Source organism: Phaethon aethereus (genome assembly GCF_964289735.1).
Source record: "Phaethon aethereus genome assembly, chromosome: 1".
In the NCBI taxonomy this organism is placed as follows: Eukaryota; Metazoa; Chordata; class Aves; order Phaethontiformes; family Phaethontidae; genus Phaethon; species Phaethon aethereus.
In genome coordinates, this window is record NC_138575.1 from 132804718 (window position 1) to 132826667 (window position 21950).

The 21950-nt window shown below is 41.0% G+C and overlaps 1 protein-coding gene across 1 annotated transcript in view; it reads right to left on the bottom strand.

The window, feature by feature from the left end:
- PHEX (phosphate regulating endopeptidase X-linked) overlaps nucleotides 1-21950 on the bottom strand; it is a gene marked incomplete at both ends in the record, with an annotated part of 106088 nt that overhangs the window by 59322 nt on the left and 24816 nt on the right. The window contains 6 exons of the mRNA XM_082012581.1: nucleotides 3036-3129; nucleotides 9851-9996; nucleotides 10307-10390; nucleotides 13166-13282; nucleotides 18373-18441; nucleotides 21275-21501. Coding sequence (XP_081868707.1) covers nucleotides 3036-3129; nucleotides 9851-9996; nucleotides 10307-10390; nucleotides 13166-13282; nucleotides 18373-18441; nucleotides 21275-21501 — 737 coding nt within the window. The remainder of the gene's footprint in view (nucleotides 1-3035; nucleotides 3130-9850; nucleotides 9997-10306; nucleotides 10391-13165; nucleotides 13283-18372; nucleotides 18442-21274; nucleotides 21502-21950) is intronic.

A 21950-nucleotide genomic window follows, 5' to 3' on the forward strand; every position in this document is an offset into this window, starting at 1 on the left:
CTTAAGCACTGATATAGCAGTTTCTGACCCTCTTCTTTTTCCCAGTCTTCTCTACCTTTGAGCCCAAGATTAAATTTCTAGCAAAACTGAAGGGTTTGAATTTATTGTTTTCCAATAGGAAAAGATTTCATTGGAAAATTTCAGAGTAGCTTAACCCTCAGCTATTGAAGGTCAGATATTTTGGTAGTTCAAAGATTAATTTTCTCCATCATATTTTCTGTAATTAAGCTTAATCAATGACTCATACTTAAATATACCAGTGAACTGCATTTTCAAATGCTTTTTATTAATACTTTATGTTCACTAATAGATTTCCAATGACAGAGAGAACACTGCTTCTGTAAGAAAAACACATTAAGCAAACCAATACATAATAAAGTAATCGTTTCCTAAACAGAGCCAAATTTGAAAATAAACTCCTTTTCCAAATTTTTTGACCCTCATATATAACACAGCACTCAAAAAAAGAAAAAAAAAAAAAGGAGAAAAGAAGAGAGAAGAAAATGTCTCTCCAGGGTCCAAGCAAAACCACAATGGAGCTTTTTCCTGAAGCAGAGGAAGAAAGGGAGTCATGGCATTAGTCATCAGGGCTTGAAATTCCTTCCAAAAGCTCTGACTACACATCAGCCACAGAAAGAGTCAGGAGGCAGATCTGGCTTTTAGACTGTGACATATTATTATTACAACATAATAATTATCATTATTTTGAGGGAGGGTTGACTGTAAGGAGGACAGAAAGGCAGCACAGGCTGTGAGACCAATAAAAATAGAGCTGACGAGAATAGATTATATCTCACAGCTAGCTTATTGATATTTATGTTATAACAGCCAACTAGAACCCACTCAAAATGGTCCTCCTAATATTAATGTACCACTCTAAAGCACAGTACTCCACACAGTAACAGTGACTATAAATAGCAGATTTCAAGCCCTCCCAGTCAATTCAGAGCTCCACAACACAATTAACTGATCTCTTTGCCAGGTGCCACTGCACATTTGCTAAGCCTCAAAGTGCCACTGCAGAGGAGCTGCTGATAGTTGCTGATGTGGTAATCAAAGCACTTTCTCCAGAGTCAGCACATTTGCCCTATTTCTCAACCTGAAGTTTTTTGAAGTTTCATCATGTCTTTTTCCTCTGTCTTCACAAAGAGTTTAAGTGTCTTGATGCCAGGATTTCTAGATGTAAGCTGTAAGAGCCTCCAATAGAAAATGAGAACCTGGTGAAAAAAATACTATGTTTATGTTGCGTGAGGCTGATTTAGTTAATGAATGAATTCTTCCCTTAAAGGGTCACTGATTCATCTCATGGTCATGTCTTTTTAGTAGTCATTCAATGTTTTCTTCTTTTACTTGGCAAGATGTTAGTGGGTCTATTTCATGATCCCAAAGGACCTGTGTGTCTTTAGTCCTCCAGCCTCTGACTGGATGAATTTGTTCAACAAAGCTTTTGCCTTGGACTCCATTTCTCACGTCCTTTCTGCTGACCTGTGAAGTCTGTTCCTCTGAGGTGTTTACTGCACTTAACTTTAGCTATTAACTATTATCTATTGCTGTTTACTGCACTTAACTAACTCTCCGTTCCCAGGTCCCAGAGGCAGATCATGGGAATGAGCAGCTGACTCACTGCCCTTCCTGTACTCTTCTTGAGTTTTCACAACCACTTACATGAAACCTTGATTACATTGTTAATAAGCATTGAATGAACTTGAATTAAATTACTCTCTAAGTTTCTGGAGAAAGTACCTGGGGAAGTGAGAGCAGCTAGTTACCATGTCAAAATGCACAGTATCCAAACCTCAAAGTTTCCTCACAGGAATTTTTCTGTCTGTAATATAACTCAGTGTAACTCAGTATTATGCTGCAGACTGGCTGATGGCCAGCATCATTCTATTTTACCTGGCTAGCAAGGAATGTCCCAGGAAGGGACACACTTACAAACTTGTTGCTGTGATTCTGACAGCCAGTTTCTCACATTTTTGCATAAGGTAAATGGCCTCTTTAACAAGACTGATTTGAATATCATTTCAGAAGGATAAGAGACTGCCTTTTCTGTGTAGTTTCCATCAAGATCTTTGGAGTTCATTTTTAGGTATGTGATCAACTCAGAACAATTCCAGTGCCACTCAGAAAAGACATTATGGGTGCTTCAATTAGCCACCTGCATGCCTCACCAGGGAGGACAGAGCACCCACACCTCCTGTACCACATCACTGGCAGTGTCATGACAACCTCCTGTTTTCAAGATGTCACCAAGCATCTAATTTTCATAGTGACAAACAAAAAGCTCACAATTTAAACTAAGGTGCCATGGAAACATGACAAAGCACCTTTCAGTTTCAGCTTCATCCTTGGTTTGCTTAAAGACCCCTCATGCTGCCCACAGGATTATCAGGGTGGCTTTCTATTCAGGATTCACTTCATCAAATGTGTGTGTTTTACATAAATGCCCATATACTGCTCGCATAGCTTGGGGCAGTGACTAACTAATGTCTTCTGGGGCTTCTGCAACCCCAAGCTGGAAGGCACCTGGTTGGCTTCTCTGTGGAAATGGCTGATATATGTGTATGCTCATGGCTCATGTAAAGCTGGCACCAGAGCATGAGTGAGGTTTGAGCAAGCTTAGAAAAGATGAAATCTTAGACTTTTGTTTTACCAGAGCTACATTCACACATGCATAAACAGTAGAGATTTTCAAAAGCTTAGATTTTTGGCCAAAGCTGTTTGGCCTGCAGGAATAGCACAGGTCACAGCATTTGCACATAACTCAAAAACTTTCCAGCTTTCAAGTTTATGCATAAGAAGACTAAGCTTTTTAAAGGGGCTGTCTCAAAAACTCCTTAACATAATCTAGAAGACACTTTTCCTTAGTGTCATATGTATGTCTTAATTGTTTTAGAGGGAGTCTTCAACAAAATGTTTATTCATAAAATTTATCCAGCATGGAAAACATTTCATGTTTTGCAAAGGTATAAGGGAAACCAATAGTGTCAACACTAGTAACATTGTAAAACGTTATATTAAGAACTCTAACTTACCCGAGAAAATTCCAGCCACCGATACTGAAAACGTCTACTGAGGTTAAATAACCTTGAATAAACCATCCTCCACACCAGATAGTTAGCAAGAGTCCTGTTAAATCAGACAGATTTTTATCAGACATGTAAATGCATATGATGTACTGCAAAGCACTCACAGAAATATCCGTGCAAACATTTCAACTGAATGGTGGAAATTTCACCTTGAAAATGAATGAGTGATGACCAAATTCATAAATCCGTATGGCACAGAAGAATCTGTATGATTGCAGCCAGTTAATATGTAATCGCACCACGATAACCATCTTCTAGGGGATATTTATAACGAGTCCATCTCCTAGTATGTCATTTTTAGGTAATTTTTTTTTTAAAAGGCAGTTTTCGTTTTCCACAGAAGTGGCAGGAACTGTGTCATAATAATAGTTGCATAGAAGTTCTATCTAGAGATAAGAAAATAACTGATTTTTCTTTTGTAAATTAAAGTGAATGTTATCTCTCCTCATTAGTAGGGCATATAAATCATAACCATGAAACAGAATAGATAACAGTCTATCCAATATGTACTATCATTATGTCATATTTGTATCTTTCATTAGAAGCTATCAATATGCATTTAAAAGTTCTTACTACCCGCAGAGTTATTGAAGTATTACCACTCTTATTTTGCAGATGGACAACTGAAATAGCAAAAAAAGGGAAGTCTCAGTGACAAAAATCTCATAGGAACTGAGGCTGAGAGATCCAGGAAGATCTTGTTCAAACTTCCCGGGACACCTGACAGCCAGGCCCCTTTTCTAAAACTTCCAGCACTTGATTGGAGTACTTATCTAGTCTAGACTGAGCTCCCTCCATGCTTGGAAGTGGCTGTATGAGGTAAATATGCATTGTGAAATACACAATTCAACTTGAAACCGTCTCAAAACAAGTCCAATAATGGTCTACAGTTATTACTCTCATCTTGTCTTCCAGATGACATATTTTTCAAGGATAGTCATTGCTCTAAAGCTATGGTTATCCAAATGTCATTTGCTTTACACTGGGATATACATAACATTTCGGGCAGACCATCGACTTCTCCATAGGGAGGAAAATTGCTCCTTTGCAACCACGATGCTGTTATGGACCATCTGAACAACACCCCCATCTCCAAAAATCCCATTTCTGCAATTTTCTGTTGCCATAGGTGTGGAGTAGCATAGCTGTTCCTACAGTGTCACTCCATCGGCTTCATTCACAGACTGAATATTCCCATACTGTCCCCTCCTCTGAATCATAACAGGTTATAAGTAGACTTTGTGGGGGTGTTGTCTTCACAGCAGCATTGGCCTGAGCTGTAGTTTGAGTTTTGCCTCTAAAGAAGCTCCAGTCCACCCATACAAAGCCTCCAGCTCAAGATAAGGTTTTACTGCAAACTTACACTCATGGTTGCTCAGCCAGGGAGGTAATAAAGAGGTGAGAATGGAGAGATTTAAGGCAAGCTATAGCTACATACTGTCTATTAATGACTGAGCACATGATAACCCAGTAACTCCATCAGCACGCGCACATCCAAGTGGGACAGTACACGAAGAGCAGGCGGGTGGCTCTGTGGTCTCCATGAGCTGTCTGAGACGTGCACTGGGGACCAGTCTGGTCAGGCAGAGCAGTGAGCAGCCAGGGACAGCAGGCACTCTGCAGAACCGCGGGATTTGGCTGTCCCTGCGGGCTGCTCCAGCTGCACTGAAGCTAGCACAAGTGTGCATACTCATGTGAACCTGCACGGCAGTTGTGCATCTGTGACAGCCTGGGCAAAGCCTGTGCTTCTCATCAGTTACATCTCCATGTGCTTATAGGTCAGAATTATGGTCAACTCCTTTCACACAGGAAAACTTGAGGGTGCAGCCTCAAGCCAGCTGTCTCTTCAAAGGCAGGCACCTAATACTCACTAGTCTTTGTGGCCAGTGGCAACTTCTACAGGGGAGTAGAGAATTGCTGTGATTTATAAGGCCTTTTATATTCCTCCTCATCTCTCGCACTGTGGAGAGAGTCTTTCACAAAGCATTAATGTAAAGTCTTTCTCCCATTTCATTTCCTAGGCACTCAGGTCCAAATTCATCCCATGCAACTCGGTGTAACTTTAGACATGCCACATAACCCTGGGCATATGCCCTCTTTCAGTATACAGATATATAAATCCCCACAATAATCATAAAAAAATACCTGAAAAAAGGTTTTTGGCATGAATAATGTACATTTGTAACACAGTACATGTTACAAAAGCCAAAAGAGTTCTGCTTAGATGATCAAACCATTTTGAGATAATGCTCAGGGTCATTAAAAATTCATTCCAACCTATGAAATACCAGAAAGTATAGATTTTCCCCCTAACACATTTCTGAGAATGTGGAATTTCCTCACTCAGTGGCAACTGACGCACCCTAAAAGTGCTCAGCTCTCGCTGGTTTTGTAAATGACTTCTACTCCACGAGGCTCACAACTATCTGCCTCAGGTATTTCAGCACAGCTGAATAGCAACCATACCCTGGCGGTAACTACTCTCTGCATCTAAAACAGTAGTTATGCAAGTCCTACAGATTAAAAAGTTTAAAGATTTCATTTCAATCAAAAGTCTTAGGTAAAAAAAAAAACAACAAACAGCTAAATAGGCCGCTGTCATAAACCAATTATTTGTTACAATTCAGTACTTAGTTGCTACAAATAATCAGTTCTCCCTTCTGTGTGCTTCTTGTTCTCATCCGGCAGTGTTTGTCCTTATGTCCGAGTTGGGGAACCTCTGTCAAACTGGTAGTGAATGAATGTCTGAAATTTGTAAAGGATGAGTCTCAAAAAGGTGACTTAGTCAAAGACATTAATATCAATGGGAATTCAAATATTTTTGTATCAGGCATAAGTAATGAAGGCTGCTGTCAGTTCAGGAAATATCCCACAATTAATTGAGGTTTGTTTTAATTTGGGAAAGAAAAGAAGGCTGACACATCCTAAAACCAAACTGTCTGATGAGATTGTAATAATTCCTGATTGTAATCACACTAGAATCCGCTGATGCATAGGATATATAAAACAACAGGAAGGTTTTGCTTCAAAGCCCAGAGTTGTGTTTATTTGCTGGGAGGGGATGGACAAGGGGAGGAAGGTGGAGAGGTTTTGTTGTTGTTTGAGGGTCGGTGTTCTTTGTTTTGTTTTTCAAAAGAAAACCAAATCACATTTTATCTGAATTTGTTTACCTATTTGGGGGATGATCATTTTACCTTTTTGGTTAACTAGACAAGCTTAAAATCAATTGGTCATCTCCATCTGGTTATGAAATGCCTCCAGTACTTATCTTGAGGTGATTTTCATCCCACTTTCACAAATAAGCTCAGAGAAGTTAACGTCTTCACATGGAGTAAAATACAACACACAAATAAAACATACAAATCCTCTCTGCTCTTTCAATGAGACCAGAGCATTTGTTGTTGTAACCTTCCAGAAGAGTACAGTACATAGGTCCCTATTTTAGCTTCAAAATTACTGTTACAGAAAGAAGTGTAGGCTCTTTCTAAACCATTATCACCACTATTGTTATACACACGTCCAAAGGAAGTGGTAGAGAGCTTGTTTGCTGGGACAGTTAAAATTATACCAGTACTTATGAATATCTGCTAAGGAATGCTCTACCCTGTCTGGGAATAAAGTAGGTTGCTCATGTAAAATTCTGTGAGTTTGTAATATTTTAATCAACGGACATGGTGGCAATTAAAGAGGATAAATTTAATATCAGATAGATGGACAAATTAATTGACATTTTAAGAAAAAGGTCCCTTTCACAAATTTTGAGATCTGCTTGAAAATTATATTCATAATTGAGTCACGAATCAAATTATAAGTACTGGAAAACTTCTGTCTCTATTGCTAGAGGCAGAAGTTCAAGTCAAATTATTGTAACTTCACTCTAATTTTTCAGAGGCAGGCAAAGACCATAAAGGAGATCTAGTGCCCCCATCCCTCTCTAAAGAAAATTCCTCTTATGCTGCAGGAATTACAGAGTTCTACTCTATTAATTGTCCCATACTGCAAAGATAGGGTAAGGTAAGGCAGAGGAAACCAGTTATTCATTCTGACATCCATGAAAATGATAAAACTGCTTCCTTCAGCAGCTGCAAATGCCTCCAATGAGGACACAATTTATTGCATCCTATTTATGGTTCACACACAAAGTACCAGCTCAGAGGTAACAGGGAAGGGATATTAGGGGCTCCTAACTGTTGCCAGCACAGGCCCATCACCCCTTTCATATGGCACAGCCATACTGGAGCTCTGCCATTATCTCATTTACACCACAGCTACATCAGTGTTTTCAACATACACCTCTTCTTCTTGTAATACATATAAACTCCATTAAAAATCAGTCGGTACACTAAAAAACTGGAATCCCTGAATAGTTCTTAAGAAGAAGGTGTGACTTCAGCACTGAACACCTGATGTGACTTACGCTAGCTAGCCCAGGGCTGATGGAAACTCCTACAAGCTAGTTATTCAGCTTCTTGGGCAGCTTGCTAGAGAGCCACACTCCTGGGCTGGATTCACAGCCAGCGCCCTGGCTTGGGAATTTCAGACAGACCTCTGAACCACACCGTGGCACATATTTTGAGTTCTACACAGTAACTTGGTTATATGCAGCACGGTTGTCAAGTAAATAACAGCCTTATTCTACTAAATTCAATCCACACCCTGCCAATGTGCTATTTTCTAGTAACATTGTCATGTGAATATTTTCACAATTCAAGATTGTTCAGCAGGTTCTCCGAGGGAGCAGTTTTTAATATGATGGTTGTGAGTCTATACAACTTGTCACCTCCACCACTGAGAATTGCTTCTGTAGCCAGACTTAATTTTTGCTCCATTCTTCCCTCCACCTGAAACAAACTTCACAGAGTGCTTTGCCAGATCACTGGGGCATGAACCATCTTTTTGTGCCTTTTTGAATAGTACCCATGCCAGCAGGGTGCTCATCTGGGAAGGGGACACACAAGGCATTGGAAAGAAAGTATAATTTAGGGATAGAAGGTTTGTAACTGAACAGAATATGAAGATGGTGAAAGTACCTGCTTCTCCTAATGAGGCTGCATCTCCTGAAATGATGAGAAGTTAATTCACGTTCTAATCAGTGAAGCAAGTCTCAAATTTTGGAATGCTTTACTAGGAATTTGATTGGTCTAGATATGTACTGTAACAAACTGAATTCATGTTGTTTGCATTAATTTAACCTTTAAAATATTATACAGAGAATGACAAATGAAATTACCTAAAAGAAAATATCCTTGTTAAGGTTTTGGAGTTCACCCTACAGGGAAATGTTAGGACCTCATTGTTAGAGGTTTGCATTAAGATTATTTCCTAATTTTCTCAGGCCAGATAACAAGGTTACTTCTGGAGCAAACTATGACATTTTGAGTAATGAACTTTATCATCTAATAGATAAGCATGATGCAGTGACTGAATGGATTTTACGTACAAGAACTTGAAGTCTGCTTGGGTTGATTTTAGCACTCTGTTTGCCATTTCTAACATTTTATGATGCAAATTTGTTAAGGTAAGAAAGACTGAGCAGAGGATGCCTAAACCATTATCAGCTGTAAGATATGCAGCCTGAATATACTGGAAGTCAGGCACTGCTTTTGCCCACCCCCGCAACCTCTGGGGATCAGGAAGCTGGTCTCGAGCTTTGCTGAAGACGGGCATTGCCACTCTTTCTGGTCTTTACTGCAGCCTCCCTCTGCCATGACACACAGTCTGGCTTAACTTCTCCTGAACACTCAGAGCCAGATTCTCCCTGAATAAGATCCTAATGGAAAAAGCCTCTAGGTGTTTACTCTGTAGTTACAGAATACAATTGCGTGTAAGTGTATGTACACAGGGAATAAATAATTCTCTGTTGTCTTGCTACATGTGCATCCTCTAAATCACTGTTTTATCCCCACTAATGTAACTAACTTTATGAGATACAAAGCATGGACAGCCCAAACCATTTAGAAGGCTTTCTTCAGCAGACTAAAATTGGTGGCACCCTAATGATATCTGTTTGAATTTTATAAAGTAAGGATGTTTGATGATCTGTGGGCAGATCAATAATTTTTTATTTTTCTTATTGTTTGATCTATGTGTTATTTGTACAGGTACTATGAATTAATGCAAGCATTTTGTCACTGCAGACATAGAGCAACAGTAATAATGCTTCTCAATTAGTCTTTTTTTTCTGAAACATAAATTTAGTCATGGCCATACTGTACAATCAGCAAAGAATGATTTTTGGAGACAACAGCCTAACAATATTTTTTTTAAAGTTCAGCAACACACCTCAGCAGAGAGCAAGTTATTACAGAAATCACTTGGATGCTATCATTAATGATGTTTCAAAATGGGATGTCATCTTCACATCCACTTTCTCATCACAGTGCCCAAAGCTGTCTTGCTTCCCTTTGCAAAGCACATCTACTATGTTTAATCTGAGCTACCTGCATTTTACAACTATGTTCTACAGGTGTAAATGATTTCACAAGATGCAAGACCCTATACAAGCAAGAGATGCTGAATGCATCTGCCAAAAGCAGCTTTACTGCAACCTATGTTTTCAGTAAAAAAAGAAAGGTGTTGAAACTGCAAATTTTCCTGCTACATACAAGCTAATATCTGTATCTTCATTCAGACAAAACCAAACAGACCTTTTGCCTAAAAACTTGTTACCAAGCATATCTGAAGCACTGGAAAAACCCGGGAAAAGCCCAGCACTTGGTGTCCCCTCATAAGTGTGGGTGAAACCATCATAGGATTCTTACTTTTTCCTTTCATTTTCTAGTATCCTGAATAAATCTTTGAAGTACTGGGGAACACGGACAATCACATTTTCTGAAGGACCTATATCTTTGAGTTCAGGATAGAGTCTGGTGTCAATCACCTTCTTGATGTATCCCAACCAGTCAAACTGCAATGACAAAGAGAAGGCTGGTTAAAGCAGATTCTGAAGAGAGATGATTTATTAACAAAGTTGCACCTTTGAGACTAATGGTTTCAAAGCTTTACTTATTAAAAAATTAGAAACTATTGCACTTTGCCATTACATGTGTTTTCAAACCTCAGTAAAGTCATAACTGTATTTAAAAGAACATACATTGTAATTGAGTACACACATTCCTAGTGATATTCCTTTAACATGCTGCTCTGCACACTAAAGACAATTTAAATTATATAGGACAGACATTAAAAAAATCATTTTGTAATTATCCCAAACCAACCTGTGGAATCATGGCACTAAGCTCGGATATGTTCATTTTATTGTACATCACCTCACTTGTTCGATTTTCATATGGAATCATGATCTGGGGGAAAAAAACAAAACAAACAAAACCATCAAAACAAGGATTATCTTGCAGGGACCTGCTCTTACATCATTACTGATCATCATAGTCCCAGTGCAGAAATACCTCAACACCTGTTTTCCAAGCATTCATGGCATTAACTTCCCTTTCTAAGGATGGCATTTAACTAGGAGAAATGGAACCTGGTTCATTGTCAGTTTAACTCACTACTGGGGAATTTAATGATCTGCATGTCTTCTTTGAGCATATTAAACCAATTTTAGTTCTGATTATACTAAGGAAATGCATGTTGATTCATACAAGATAAAAGCACACCTAGACCATTAATATTTATTCATCCTGTCGAGTCAGGTAAAAGCCAGCTCCAAATTATATGGTTTAAAAGGTTAAATCTGAGATAGGTATGCTGGAAGCACATCTCAGCTTTTGGATTTGAAACATGTTCCTTGCTATGGCCTGACTTCAGCTGAGGGAAGAGCCAGATACACACAAGTTTCTCTTCATTTTACCCCAGCATCCAAATTTCCACAGCAGAAAACCTGGGTATACAGGCCAGACATGAATTAAAGCATTCTCCAACCAGGCCTCTCATCTGGGTGACCAGAGGAGCCAGACCTCAGGATCCTCTGTAGTGTCAAAGACCAAGGACATAGCAAAAGAAATCCTAAATATAAATCAAGTCCTTTTATAACTGAGAAGGGATATTCAGATTCCAAGATGGCAGTAATAGAAAAAAAAAACAAGTACAAGATATAGGTCAAAAGTTTCTCATGTTTCAAGAGAAACAAGAATTCCTGATGGCAATTCCATCCCTGCTCTGAGGTAAATCCTATACAACAGGCTTTACGCTATGCAATCTAAAGAGGACAGAGATTGATGCCAGAATAACAGGACAGTTGGTAGTTCTCCAACCAAAATTCTCCAATAAGTGTCTGTGGTTTTACTATTGCTCAAGCCACACAGAAAACAGAAATTACTTTCTGCAAATGTCATTTATCTGACAAGTCTTTAAACTCTTCTTGAACTCATTTGCTCCCTTCATCTCAAAACTTTCCCTCTTCCTCCAGTTATTCAAAGCTACTTGAAATCTTCCTTGTACACAACAAGCTCTCTGGAAATACACCACTCCTTCCTATATCTAAAGTGTATTCTTTTTGTTCTTGCTGCCTCTTCCTGAGACCACAAGTTCTCCATTATGTACGTTCACTTAAAATGAATACAGAGGAGCACAAGATGCAGTAAAAGACCAAGTAACAAACAGGAGTATCTCCTTTGCAATCACGGTAAGATGTTCATATTGTTCACTGTGCTCATTAGGGATCATGCAACAATCCATGTCCCTCCCTACTTTGGGAGGATTATTCATACTAAAGGGAAACTAGGTAACCGTGAGCAAGTATGGCTTGTTGCATAACGGTATGCATTACTGATGCTGAAGGCTTTTACATGATCTATGTCATCTTAATATGGCAACTTCACCTATATACTTCATGGATTAGAGCTCTGTAAGACATTCATTAAGTAAAGCGTTAGAGCTGCCAGAGGTAGCAATGCATCTTCTTATCCCATCACCAATACACAGAAGAAACATTTCCTGGTTTTTGAGTCTACTACATCACCACAAACTATCTGCTCATTAGTCCATCCTGGCTAGGTAATTGAAGCAGAAAATTGAGCTTTGTTTAGAGGTTTGACAAAATTTCATCTCCTCTTTCAGCGGATAGAGGGACACACTGACTTAGTACTATTGTGGATGGCCCTCAATTCTGTACACATGCACCAATAAGCAGCATCGCTGCCTTTCCTCCTGTAGACAGCAACAGAAGAACCCAGGCAAAAGTCATTTTCTGCTGCATCACCAGTCCTATGCAACAGTCTTCTCTGTTAACAGGAGACCCAGAATTTCACAGGGGAGAGTGGGAAAGATAGTTTCTTTCCCTGGCGATATGAAGAAATCCTCAACTCGGTTCTACAAACCAGTGTCAAGTTTGTAGCCCTAACATTTGCTGGTTTCCCAACGCTGAGGCTAAGTCTTCTCTCTAGCTTTGGAAGAAGTGGAAATAATAGTGGACTTGCAGCTCCCAGGAGCTGTATTCCTGTAGTAGCCATACTGAAACAGGGATATGGGGAAGCAGAAATGCTCCTTTGGCATGCTACAGTCCTAATACGTAAATTGAACTCCACAATGGGGCAAAAATGTCACCAAGTAGGTCAGAACCAAGTACCAGATTTAAATCTGCTTAACTTTGCTAAGTTCAGTTGGCCCCCTAAATTAAAACTCATGGACTTTCTCATCCACTCTCCCAGGGTACCCCATGAAAGCAGCTCAGGAGCTAACTGTGGTGCTACTGTAACACCACCACCCTCTCACTGCCAATCACTAATATCCCACCTCAGCCTTGTACTGCTTTTAGACTTAGTCTCTTCCTCAGAGAATCGGACCAGTCTGCTTCTTGAATACATGGTAAGGTATTCACAACATAGCTGCACAGCAGGGACTCAGATTCTGCCCAACCTCAAAATAAAGAACATATTAACAATTTAAAGGACCAAGAGTATTTGGCTAAGGTTTTTTTCCCTTGAGAATAAAATAATCAGTTTAACAATTATGTAAAGGATGAACATTATTCATTCTTTCTTTATCAGGTTCTGGTCCTTTCCTTCTACTTCCAAAAAACATGATTGCTAAGGCTGTTGATAAAATGGCTTTCCATTTTGAAACAGGATTGCACTTTTTTTAAAAAGCTAGCCTCAATCACACATTAAATTACCAACCTCAGCTATTTTAACTTCCAGTCTTAGAACTGACTTCATATCAGACTCTGCTCGTGAAGCATTTGCGCCCAGAAGCACTGCTGTATCAACCATAAACTGCAAAAAGGCATCTCGGTACTGTAAAGAAAGAAAAGAAGACTTAAATGACCCCCGGATTTGCACTGGAGCACAGCTGTAGCAGTAGTCCAGAAACGCCCAGCAAGGAGTATAATACTTTGTCCTTTTATGCCCTAGCAACCAAAGTTGTGTTTCCTTACCTTGAATGCCTGCTGTTATCAAGGAGAAAAGGTGAAATAACACTGTAAACATACTGTGTATGACAGACAGACCTGCTGCGGTTCACAGAGTATAAATCTCAGGAAATGCAAATGACATTTCTGGATTAGACTGACAAAACTGACAGCTCTTACAGTGGGATTAGACAACATGTATGAGTGCATACCAATATTTTACACCAACTCATACAGTAATCGGTGTAGGACTGAAGAAGTACTAACATATAAGTGCAGGCTTAGTGGCTGAGAAGATAGGGAGATAAAGGGATGCTCCACTGAGCTCTCTCCTCTACTCATGCCACAGCACTGCAATACACGTACCTGCTACTGTGCTCTGCTTTTCCCGGGCCACCCTAATAAAGCACATTTTAGGCTCAGATTGTATACACAAATCTTAGCAAAATACATTGTACCATAGCGATTTCTGTGCTACTTCTCCCCCAACATTATCTTTCAGAGGTTTTTGAGGAATCAGGTTGCTCCTCATCAACTCCTACGAGCCCGCAGTCCAAAAAAAAAAGCAAAAACATATGCCAGCATATTACCACATTTATCTTTCAGTAGATACAATTATTTGGATCCTGGCATCATCTGGTCTGATAGATGTGGCTAAAAAACTTACTAACCTCTCAGGGAACTCAGAAGGGAAGCAAAACTGTAAAATCTTAATCAGTAGCCATGACTTGTCCACCCCAACAACCCAAGGGGTTGTTTTATTTGATTTTTGGGCTGTGTGTGCTGGATACTTCCCACAGGCCTTCACCGAGCAGGGGGGAAAAAGGTGTTTCCATTGTCAAATATTGATACATTAAAGCCTTTGGTAAACATCATCGGTTCATGACTGCTTTCCGCAGAAAAGCGGCAAGAAACTAAGATGTAGCAGAGAAATCATAAAGAGAGGAGGGAAGAAGAGGAAATGAATACTTGAAATCTGTTGAGGAACTCTTGTTCCCTTCATTAAATGAATTCAGGTTAACTTGATGATAATAACCTGCAGTGACTCTCGAAATGTGCTTGACCTTCTGGCTTAATTGAGCCCAAGGGACAGGCCTGGAGGGCAGCTCACTGAGGCAGCCCACAGACACAGCAGCTTCTTGGCTACAGTTCGTTGAGATATTCTTGAGTGTCTGGGCACTTTGTCCACAATCTGGGAACTTCTGGGTCTCCCTCAGGGGCCATGAGGGCTCCTGCTGCTGCCAGGTCAGGTGAGGCTGCCAAACAGATGCAGCAGTTCACAGAGGAAAGGCCAGCAAACTTTGTCTGGCCCACCCATCCTTAGATATGCTGGTCACATGCCACAGAGGACGTGATGCTGAGGCACCACTGGTGTAACTGACTCTTTGTTATCAGGTTCTTGGTCCCAGATGGTGCTTCATAAGGAAGGATACAGCTCTTCAAGCCTCAGGCCACAGGGAGTACCTGGGGCCTCTTGCTGAGGCTGGGACACCATGGTGTTCTAGCATGCAGGAAGCGTGCAGTTGTTGAGGAGCTGTGCCACCAAATGAAAGAGCTGTGAGAGGTAAGCAGACCACACAGCCTCAGAGGGGATGAGAAAGATCAACTAGATCTTCCCTGAGACCCTGCACCTTCAAAAGCCTGCAACTGCAGGCAGAAAAGTAGGAAGAACCTGTGCCTATGAAGCTGGAAAGTGGAAACTCCCATTACAGTGAAGGGTGGAAGTCCACTGTACTTGTAGATGATGAGGACCCAGGAGCACTATCAACTGGAGCATCTCCTGTGGCTGCGCCTGAGCCGCTCAGGACCACTAGAAGGAAGAAGCAAGCAACAGTGGTAAGAGACTCATTACTGCAGGGGATGGAGGCCCCCACCTGCCAATCTGATTTGTCTAGGGAGGTTTGCTGCTTGCTGAGGTCTCACATTCAGGATGCTGTGGAAAGGCTACCAAGGCTTGTCCAGCCCTCTGACTGCTATTCACTGCCGCTCTTTCTGGTAGGCACTAATGCTATTGCCAGGGGTGACCTGGGAAGTATCAAGTTATGGGGACAGAGCTCAAGGGCATGGGGCCCAGGCGATGTTGTCCTTGATCCTGCTGGTGAGGGACAAGGGCCTGAGGAGGACTTGATGGATTCTGTGAGTTAACATCTGGTTGTGCAGCTGGCATCAGCAGCACAGATTTGGTTTCTACGATCATGGTACCCACTTTGAGAATTCACAGTGGCTTGAAAGAGATGGGATCCATTTGACTAAACAGGGCAAGAGTATCTTTGCCAACAGGCTGGCCAATGTGGTAGGGAAAGCTTTAAACTAGAAACAATGGGAGAGGGAGTGATTCCTCAAAAAAATAACTAAGGAAGGTGAGGATAGGGTAGGTAAGCCAAGGGCACAGCGTGATGGGAAAAGAAGGGACATAGCAATCAACAAAACAGAACTGAAAGGGAACAGCTTTGAGGGTAGGTGTATAAAGAAGGAAATGCCTGCACCTTAGCCTTATAGGGAAAGCTCTCAAGGCCATACTGAGGAATCAGCATGACTGGATGTCCCTTGGAAATACCTTTATACTAATGCACACCGCATGGCGAACAAACAGTAGCAGTTAGAAATCTGTGTGCCGTTACATGGCTATGACCTCACTGGGATCACAGAACCATAGTGGGATAATTTGCATAACTGGAGTGCTAAAATAGATGGATACAAGATTTGTAGGAAGGACAGACTGTGAAGGTGAGGAGGGGGAGCTGCCCTTTACGTGCGAGACCAGTGGGAATACATCAAGCTCTCCCTGAGCTCCTCCAAGCTCAAGAAAAGTCCATCCTAACAAGTAGGAAATCAAGTAAAGGTGCTAGGAGGCCTGCATGGGTGCACACAGAGCTCCTAACTGAACTCAAAGATGAGAAGGAAGTGTATAAGAGGTAGAAGCAGGGACAGGTGACCCAGAAGTACAGAGCTGCTGACCAGTCTTGCAGGGATATAGTTAGGAAAGCCAAGGCCAACCTGAAGTTGAATCTGGTGAGGGATGTGAAAGACCAATAAGACTCTACAAGTACATAACAGCAAAAGTAAGACTAGGGAGAACAGGGCCCTGCTGCTACATGGGGCAGGGTGACAAATGACATTGAAAAGGCCAAGATACTCAATGCCACATCTGCTCCAGCCTTTACTGCTAAGACTAGCCTTCGGGAATCCCAGGCCCTAGAGACCAGAGGGGAAGTCTGGAGCAAGGAGAGCTTATCCCCAATGGAAGAAGACCAGAGTAAGGAGCAAAGAGGACATAAAACCAGGGAGTCTGATAGGTTGCACTCATGAGTGCTGACAGAATTGGCTGACCCCATTGCAAGGTCATTCCAAATAACCTTTGGAAGGTCATAGCCACTGGGAGATGTTCCTAAGAACTTGAAGAGAGCAAGTATCACCTCTATCTTCAACGAATGCAAGAAGGAAGATCCAGGGAACTAGGGTCTGGTCAGCTTCTTATCAGTCCCTGGAAAGGTGATGGAGAAAATCATCCTGGAAACTATTTCCAAGTACATGAAGGACAAGGTGACCAGGAGTAGTGAGCATGGATTTATAATCACACTTAGCCAACCTTCTACAATTACATGAATAGCTTGGTGGATGAGGGGAGAGCAGTTGTTGTTGCTCACCACAACATTATTAAGCTTTCAATATTGCCTTCCTTAACATCCTCAGAGACAAGCTGAAAAAGTAAGGGCTAGAGAAGTGCACTGTGAAGTGGATTGAAAAATGAACTGAATGACCAGGCCCAGAGGGTCGTGATCAGCAGCACAAAGTCCATTTTGAGGGCAGTCACTAGTAATATACCCCAGAGGTTGACAGCGGGGCCAGTACTGCTCAATTTTTTTATTAATGACCTGGATGTTGGGACAGAGTGCACCCTTAGTGTGTTTGCTGATAGTACAAAACTGGGTGGAGTGACTGATGCACCAGATGGTTGTGCTGCCATTCAGAGGGACTTTGACAGACTCAAGAAATGGGCCAATGGGAATCTCAGTAAGTTCAACGAGGGGAAGTGCCAAATCCTGCATCTGGGGATAAATAACAGCAGGAAAGAACACAAGCTGGTGGCTGACTGCCTAGGAAGCAGCTTTGCAGAAAAAGCCCTGGGGGTTCTGGTGGACACCAAGCTGAACATGGACCAGCAATGTGCCCTTGCAGCAAAGGCTGCCAGCAGCACCCTGGGCTGCATTAGGCAGATTGTCGCCAGCAGGTTGAGGGGCGTGATCCTTCCCCTCTGCTCAGCACTGGTGTGGCCACAGTTGAGTGCTGGGTCCAGTTCATGGTTCTCCAGCACAAGAGAGACACAGCTGTACTGAAGCGGGTCCAGCACAGGACAACAAAGTTGATTAAGGGACCAGAGCATCTTTCATGCACTGAAAAGCTGAGAGAGCTAGGATTGCTCAGCATAGAGAGGGCTCAGGGGAATCTCAACCCCATGTATGAATACCTGATGGGGAGAGAATAAAGAAGCCAGAGAGCCAGACTGTTTTCAGTGCTGCCCAGTGACAGGACAAGAAGCAATGGCAGAAACTGAAACATTAAATTTCATCTGAACACAAAAAAACACTTCTTCACTGTGGGGGTGGCCCAGGTTACCCAGAGAGCTTGTGGAGTCTTCAGTCAGGTTTTTAATATCTTCACAGATGGAAACTGTCCTGGGCAAGCTGCTGTAGCTGACCCTGCTTGAGCAGAGGGGTTTGACTAGATGAATTCTAGAGATCCCTTCCAAGGGGAAGGAAAAGCAGGAGGGACCCCAGATCTTACAAAAAGCTTCATTTGAGAAACTTTGCAGGAGGTTTTGTGGTAGTGGAGTTTCCTCATAGAAGATATCCTAAAAAATCTAACTCCAAACAAGTCACAACCGTTTCTCAATTTGGACCTCAACAAACAAAAGCAACAATGAAAAAAAGTGAGGGGGAAAAATGGTCACTCTGACTTCCAGTTACTAATACTTACAGATTTAGCTTCTGTGGTGTTTTCTAGGTAATCCTCTCGAGAAGCAAGAGAGAGGCTTGCTTGATCGAGCTGTTAAAAATAACAACAAAAAGCATTTAATAGGTACATTCATCAGAATTCAAAGGTAGCCCTATAAGCAACCTTGGCAGAGTTCATGCTTTTCTGGCAATTATGGTAGATGTGTGTAAATATCTAATACGTAACACACTGCAGCAGCCTGACTTCCACGGGATTTCAAAACAACAGAAGAATGCTATGCTGTGCTGACAGACATTACCTAAATCATACTACTGTGATCTGGGGAGCCTCAGATGCCCCCTGCAATATCTGAGCCGCCTACTACAGCAAAGAATCACCTACGTGATTTACGTGTTTTATGGCTCCGTTAGCGAGTAGGTAATGCAATAGGACTGGGTCTACAGGATCAAACAGTTTGTGCTGACAGGCATTCATGCCATACATGTTCCAGGGGCACAAGAGTCAGCTTGAGACAAACTCTAGTCTAGTGTATGGACCAAGAGCCCATTAGGTGCTGAAGCATGTCAGCTGCTGTGTGCCTGAAAAGCATCGTTAGCTGCCTTTGACTGAAATTGAGGTTACACTTTGGAGCTTCACCCTAGACCAACTCTGAGTGCTGTATTTGGCCTTTTGAATAGATGTACCGCAACAGTTGCTTCTCACCATTTTGATGTTCCAAAATTATAGATTTGATGCTGTATTTGTTCTTAAAATATAAGTCTAGTGAACAGAGATTGTATTTATTCATATAATTTCTCATAAATCTTTTTTAATCTAAATCCTACACCATTTATATTTCACATTTTCTAGATTTATAAAAATGACCTAAATAAATACAACTTAGAATCTAAAATTAATGAATAAATGTCATCTTCTCCTCTAGTGGCTGATGTTCTCAACCTGTAAAATATACCATAAACAAAATAAAACAAATCTCGCACTAAAAGGAGAGCAGCTGTGATTCTCAGTGCAACTCTGATTCTTTGTAAAACAGCATCACCTTCTTTTTTCAGCATATTGAAGCCAAAATAATATACTCTTATGCTTTGCATATGTGTGTCCTGGTAATAGTTAACTTCAGATGATTTCGTCTATTTCAATTATGTGACTGTTGCATGAAATGCTCATCCAAGTTTTCCTGGCTTAAGAGTTAGATTTTACAGCCCACTGAAACCAAGAAAGGACAAATATGAGAAATAAACAAAAAAGTTAACCAACTTCTTCAGTCCTCAAGAAAAATAGATCATGTTGAATGCTGAACAAAGAGTGGGTTGTTTTGGGTTTTTTTAGCTTCTTCTCTTTTCTGATCCATTCATGATTTAGCAATGCTGAACAAAAAGAATTTTGCAATAGAGCTGCTTTCACAAGCAGATTGAAACACTCTGTAGTATATCTGCACCCCTGGGAATTTATTAAAATGCGGACAAAGTAGAATACTGGCTGATGCATTCTGCAGATCAAGTTCTTAATCAAATTAACAACAACAACAGAATACCCTACAGAATAATATGTTATTCATAGCATGTAGTGCTTCAGTTATTTAAATACCTAATTCTTAGGTGCCACTAAGCATACTGAGTGAAGACACTGGTAGGTATAATTAATTTCCAAGAGACCAGCAGTAAGAGTATATCCACCCAGCCCTCCACTGGCAGGTGATTTGGACTGAAATGTTATGACAGGAAATAACTAAATATCTCTCCTGATTCTAGTGTTACAGTTCTTTTAAACAAATCTCCAGCTGAAGCAATCCTGACAGCATCTGAACAGCATCTTAGCAGAATGACATCTTTAATACAGCAAACTGTTGATCTGCTGTTGACTATTCCAGAAAATGTGCTAGAGATGGGAAAAAATTACCCTTCAATTTCATACCAGTTAAGTGCCTCAGACAAAAGACATTTTAAAGAACTAACTCAGAATCGACACCCACTCCAGTACCGCCACAGTTAACTGTTGTTTGATCCCCAAAACCAATGTATCCTTGGCTATATTCCCACAGCTAGTCAGGATGCTAGCAACATAAGGATCATAGATTCTACTTTGCTGTGATGAATAGCATCATAACTTTTCTCTTTGTCCCTTCTCTCTTGCGTTCTTAAACTATTTTCTTGTAGCAGTTGAGGGCTGGTCTACTCCAGCTACTCATCTCTACTTCTTAAACAACAACAGCGCATTTGGCCCAGGCACCCGGTCTTGCCACGGTGACATCTTACAGCAAGACCTACAATTCTCTCTGGAGTTTTGTAAGACTACAGTGAGGCAACATTTCTTGTTTGTTTTTTTTTTCCTCACTAAACTTTTGTGTAATGCCATGCACTGTTAACAAACTGGTAATGTTTTGGTTCAAAAGCAATAGCATTTAAGTAAAAAGGCAAATTCTGTATTTCAGATTTAGAAGTGTTTGGAATACACCTGTGTTGTAAGGTGCTGTATAAGCACAAGATAACGTGTTTTCATCTGAAGAAAAATAGCTCAAGTTCAAAATATCTGCTACTGATGCATCATTATTCATCTTCACAGACAAAAAACATTCTTCATGCAACTGATGAGTCATAAGCAGCACCCAGCACACCCCCAGGACTGGATATCCACCTCTCTCATTTTCACACACATAGACTCTGGGACATTGGTCCACTGGGGACATATTTTACCTTTTTTTGCCATTTGAAAGGAGAAAACATCCTGTAAGGAAATATTTTCGATAACATGTGGTTCCTAGTGGCTTCTACATTCCCATAAATTGGCACCTATGTACATCTGTAAGTCAGTAGATAACAGGCACAATAATCAAGTGTAAACATTTGTCATGTAAATATGTTTTTTGAAAAATGAGATCACAAAATACCATGCCAAGTAACCTATTAGATATGCTATCTTTTACCTTCAGGATATATCGATTGGAGATTTTGTCATCAGCAGCCACATATAAACGGATGAAGACAGAGTTACTGTGTTGACCACGAAGAGTTGCCAAGGCTTGGACTAAGCTAAACCTCCTTTCTGACCACAGCCCTTCAGGTCCAATGTTGGATTCCAGCACAGGCCAGCGGAAAGGTGAATGCCTCAGTATACTTAACAGGGGTTTCATGTCAGCTTTTTCAATTTTATCTGAAATGTCGAAGCGTGACAACAATTACATCCCAGACAATTCAAATACAGCAGCAGCCACATGAGACACAAAGATTTATCAGCGTCAATGGATTTCTAGGCAAGACAAAACACAAGAACTGAAACCCAAAGCCTCTGCTCTGCCTGTGAGCATGGAAGCGCAGGAGTCCAACCAGTTTATCTAAATTGAGAATAAGAGAGGTAAATCAGTTCCTTTCAAAAAAGACAAAGGGCTGGAATTAAGTCAATTTAAAAACCATTCCTCACTTAGGAACTAGCGTAGAAACTTCACTGGTTCTGAGAGGAGATTATTGTACATAATTTTACATAATCAAAGCTAGAGGGGTCAGCATCTCGGCACTGAGATATCTCCGGCACCGAGATATCTCCGGCACCGATGTCTCAATTGCTGACATCCAGTCTCAGGCCATGCTAGAAGAAAAGTGCTC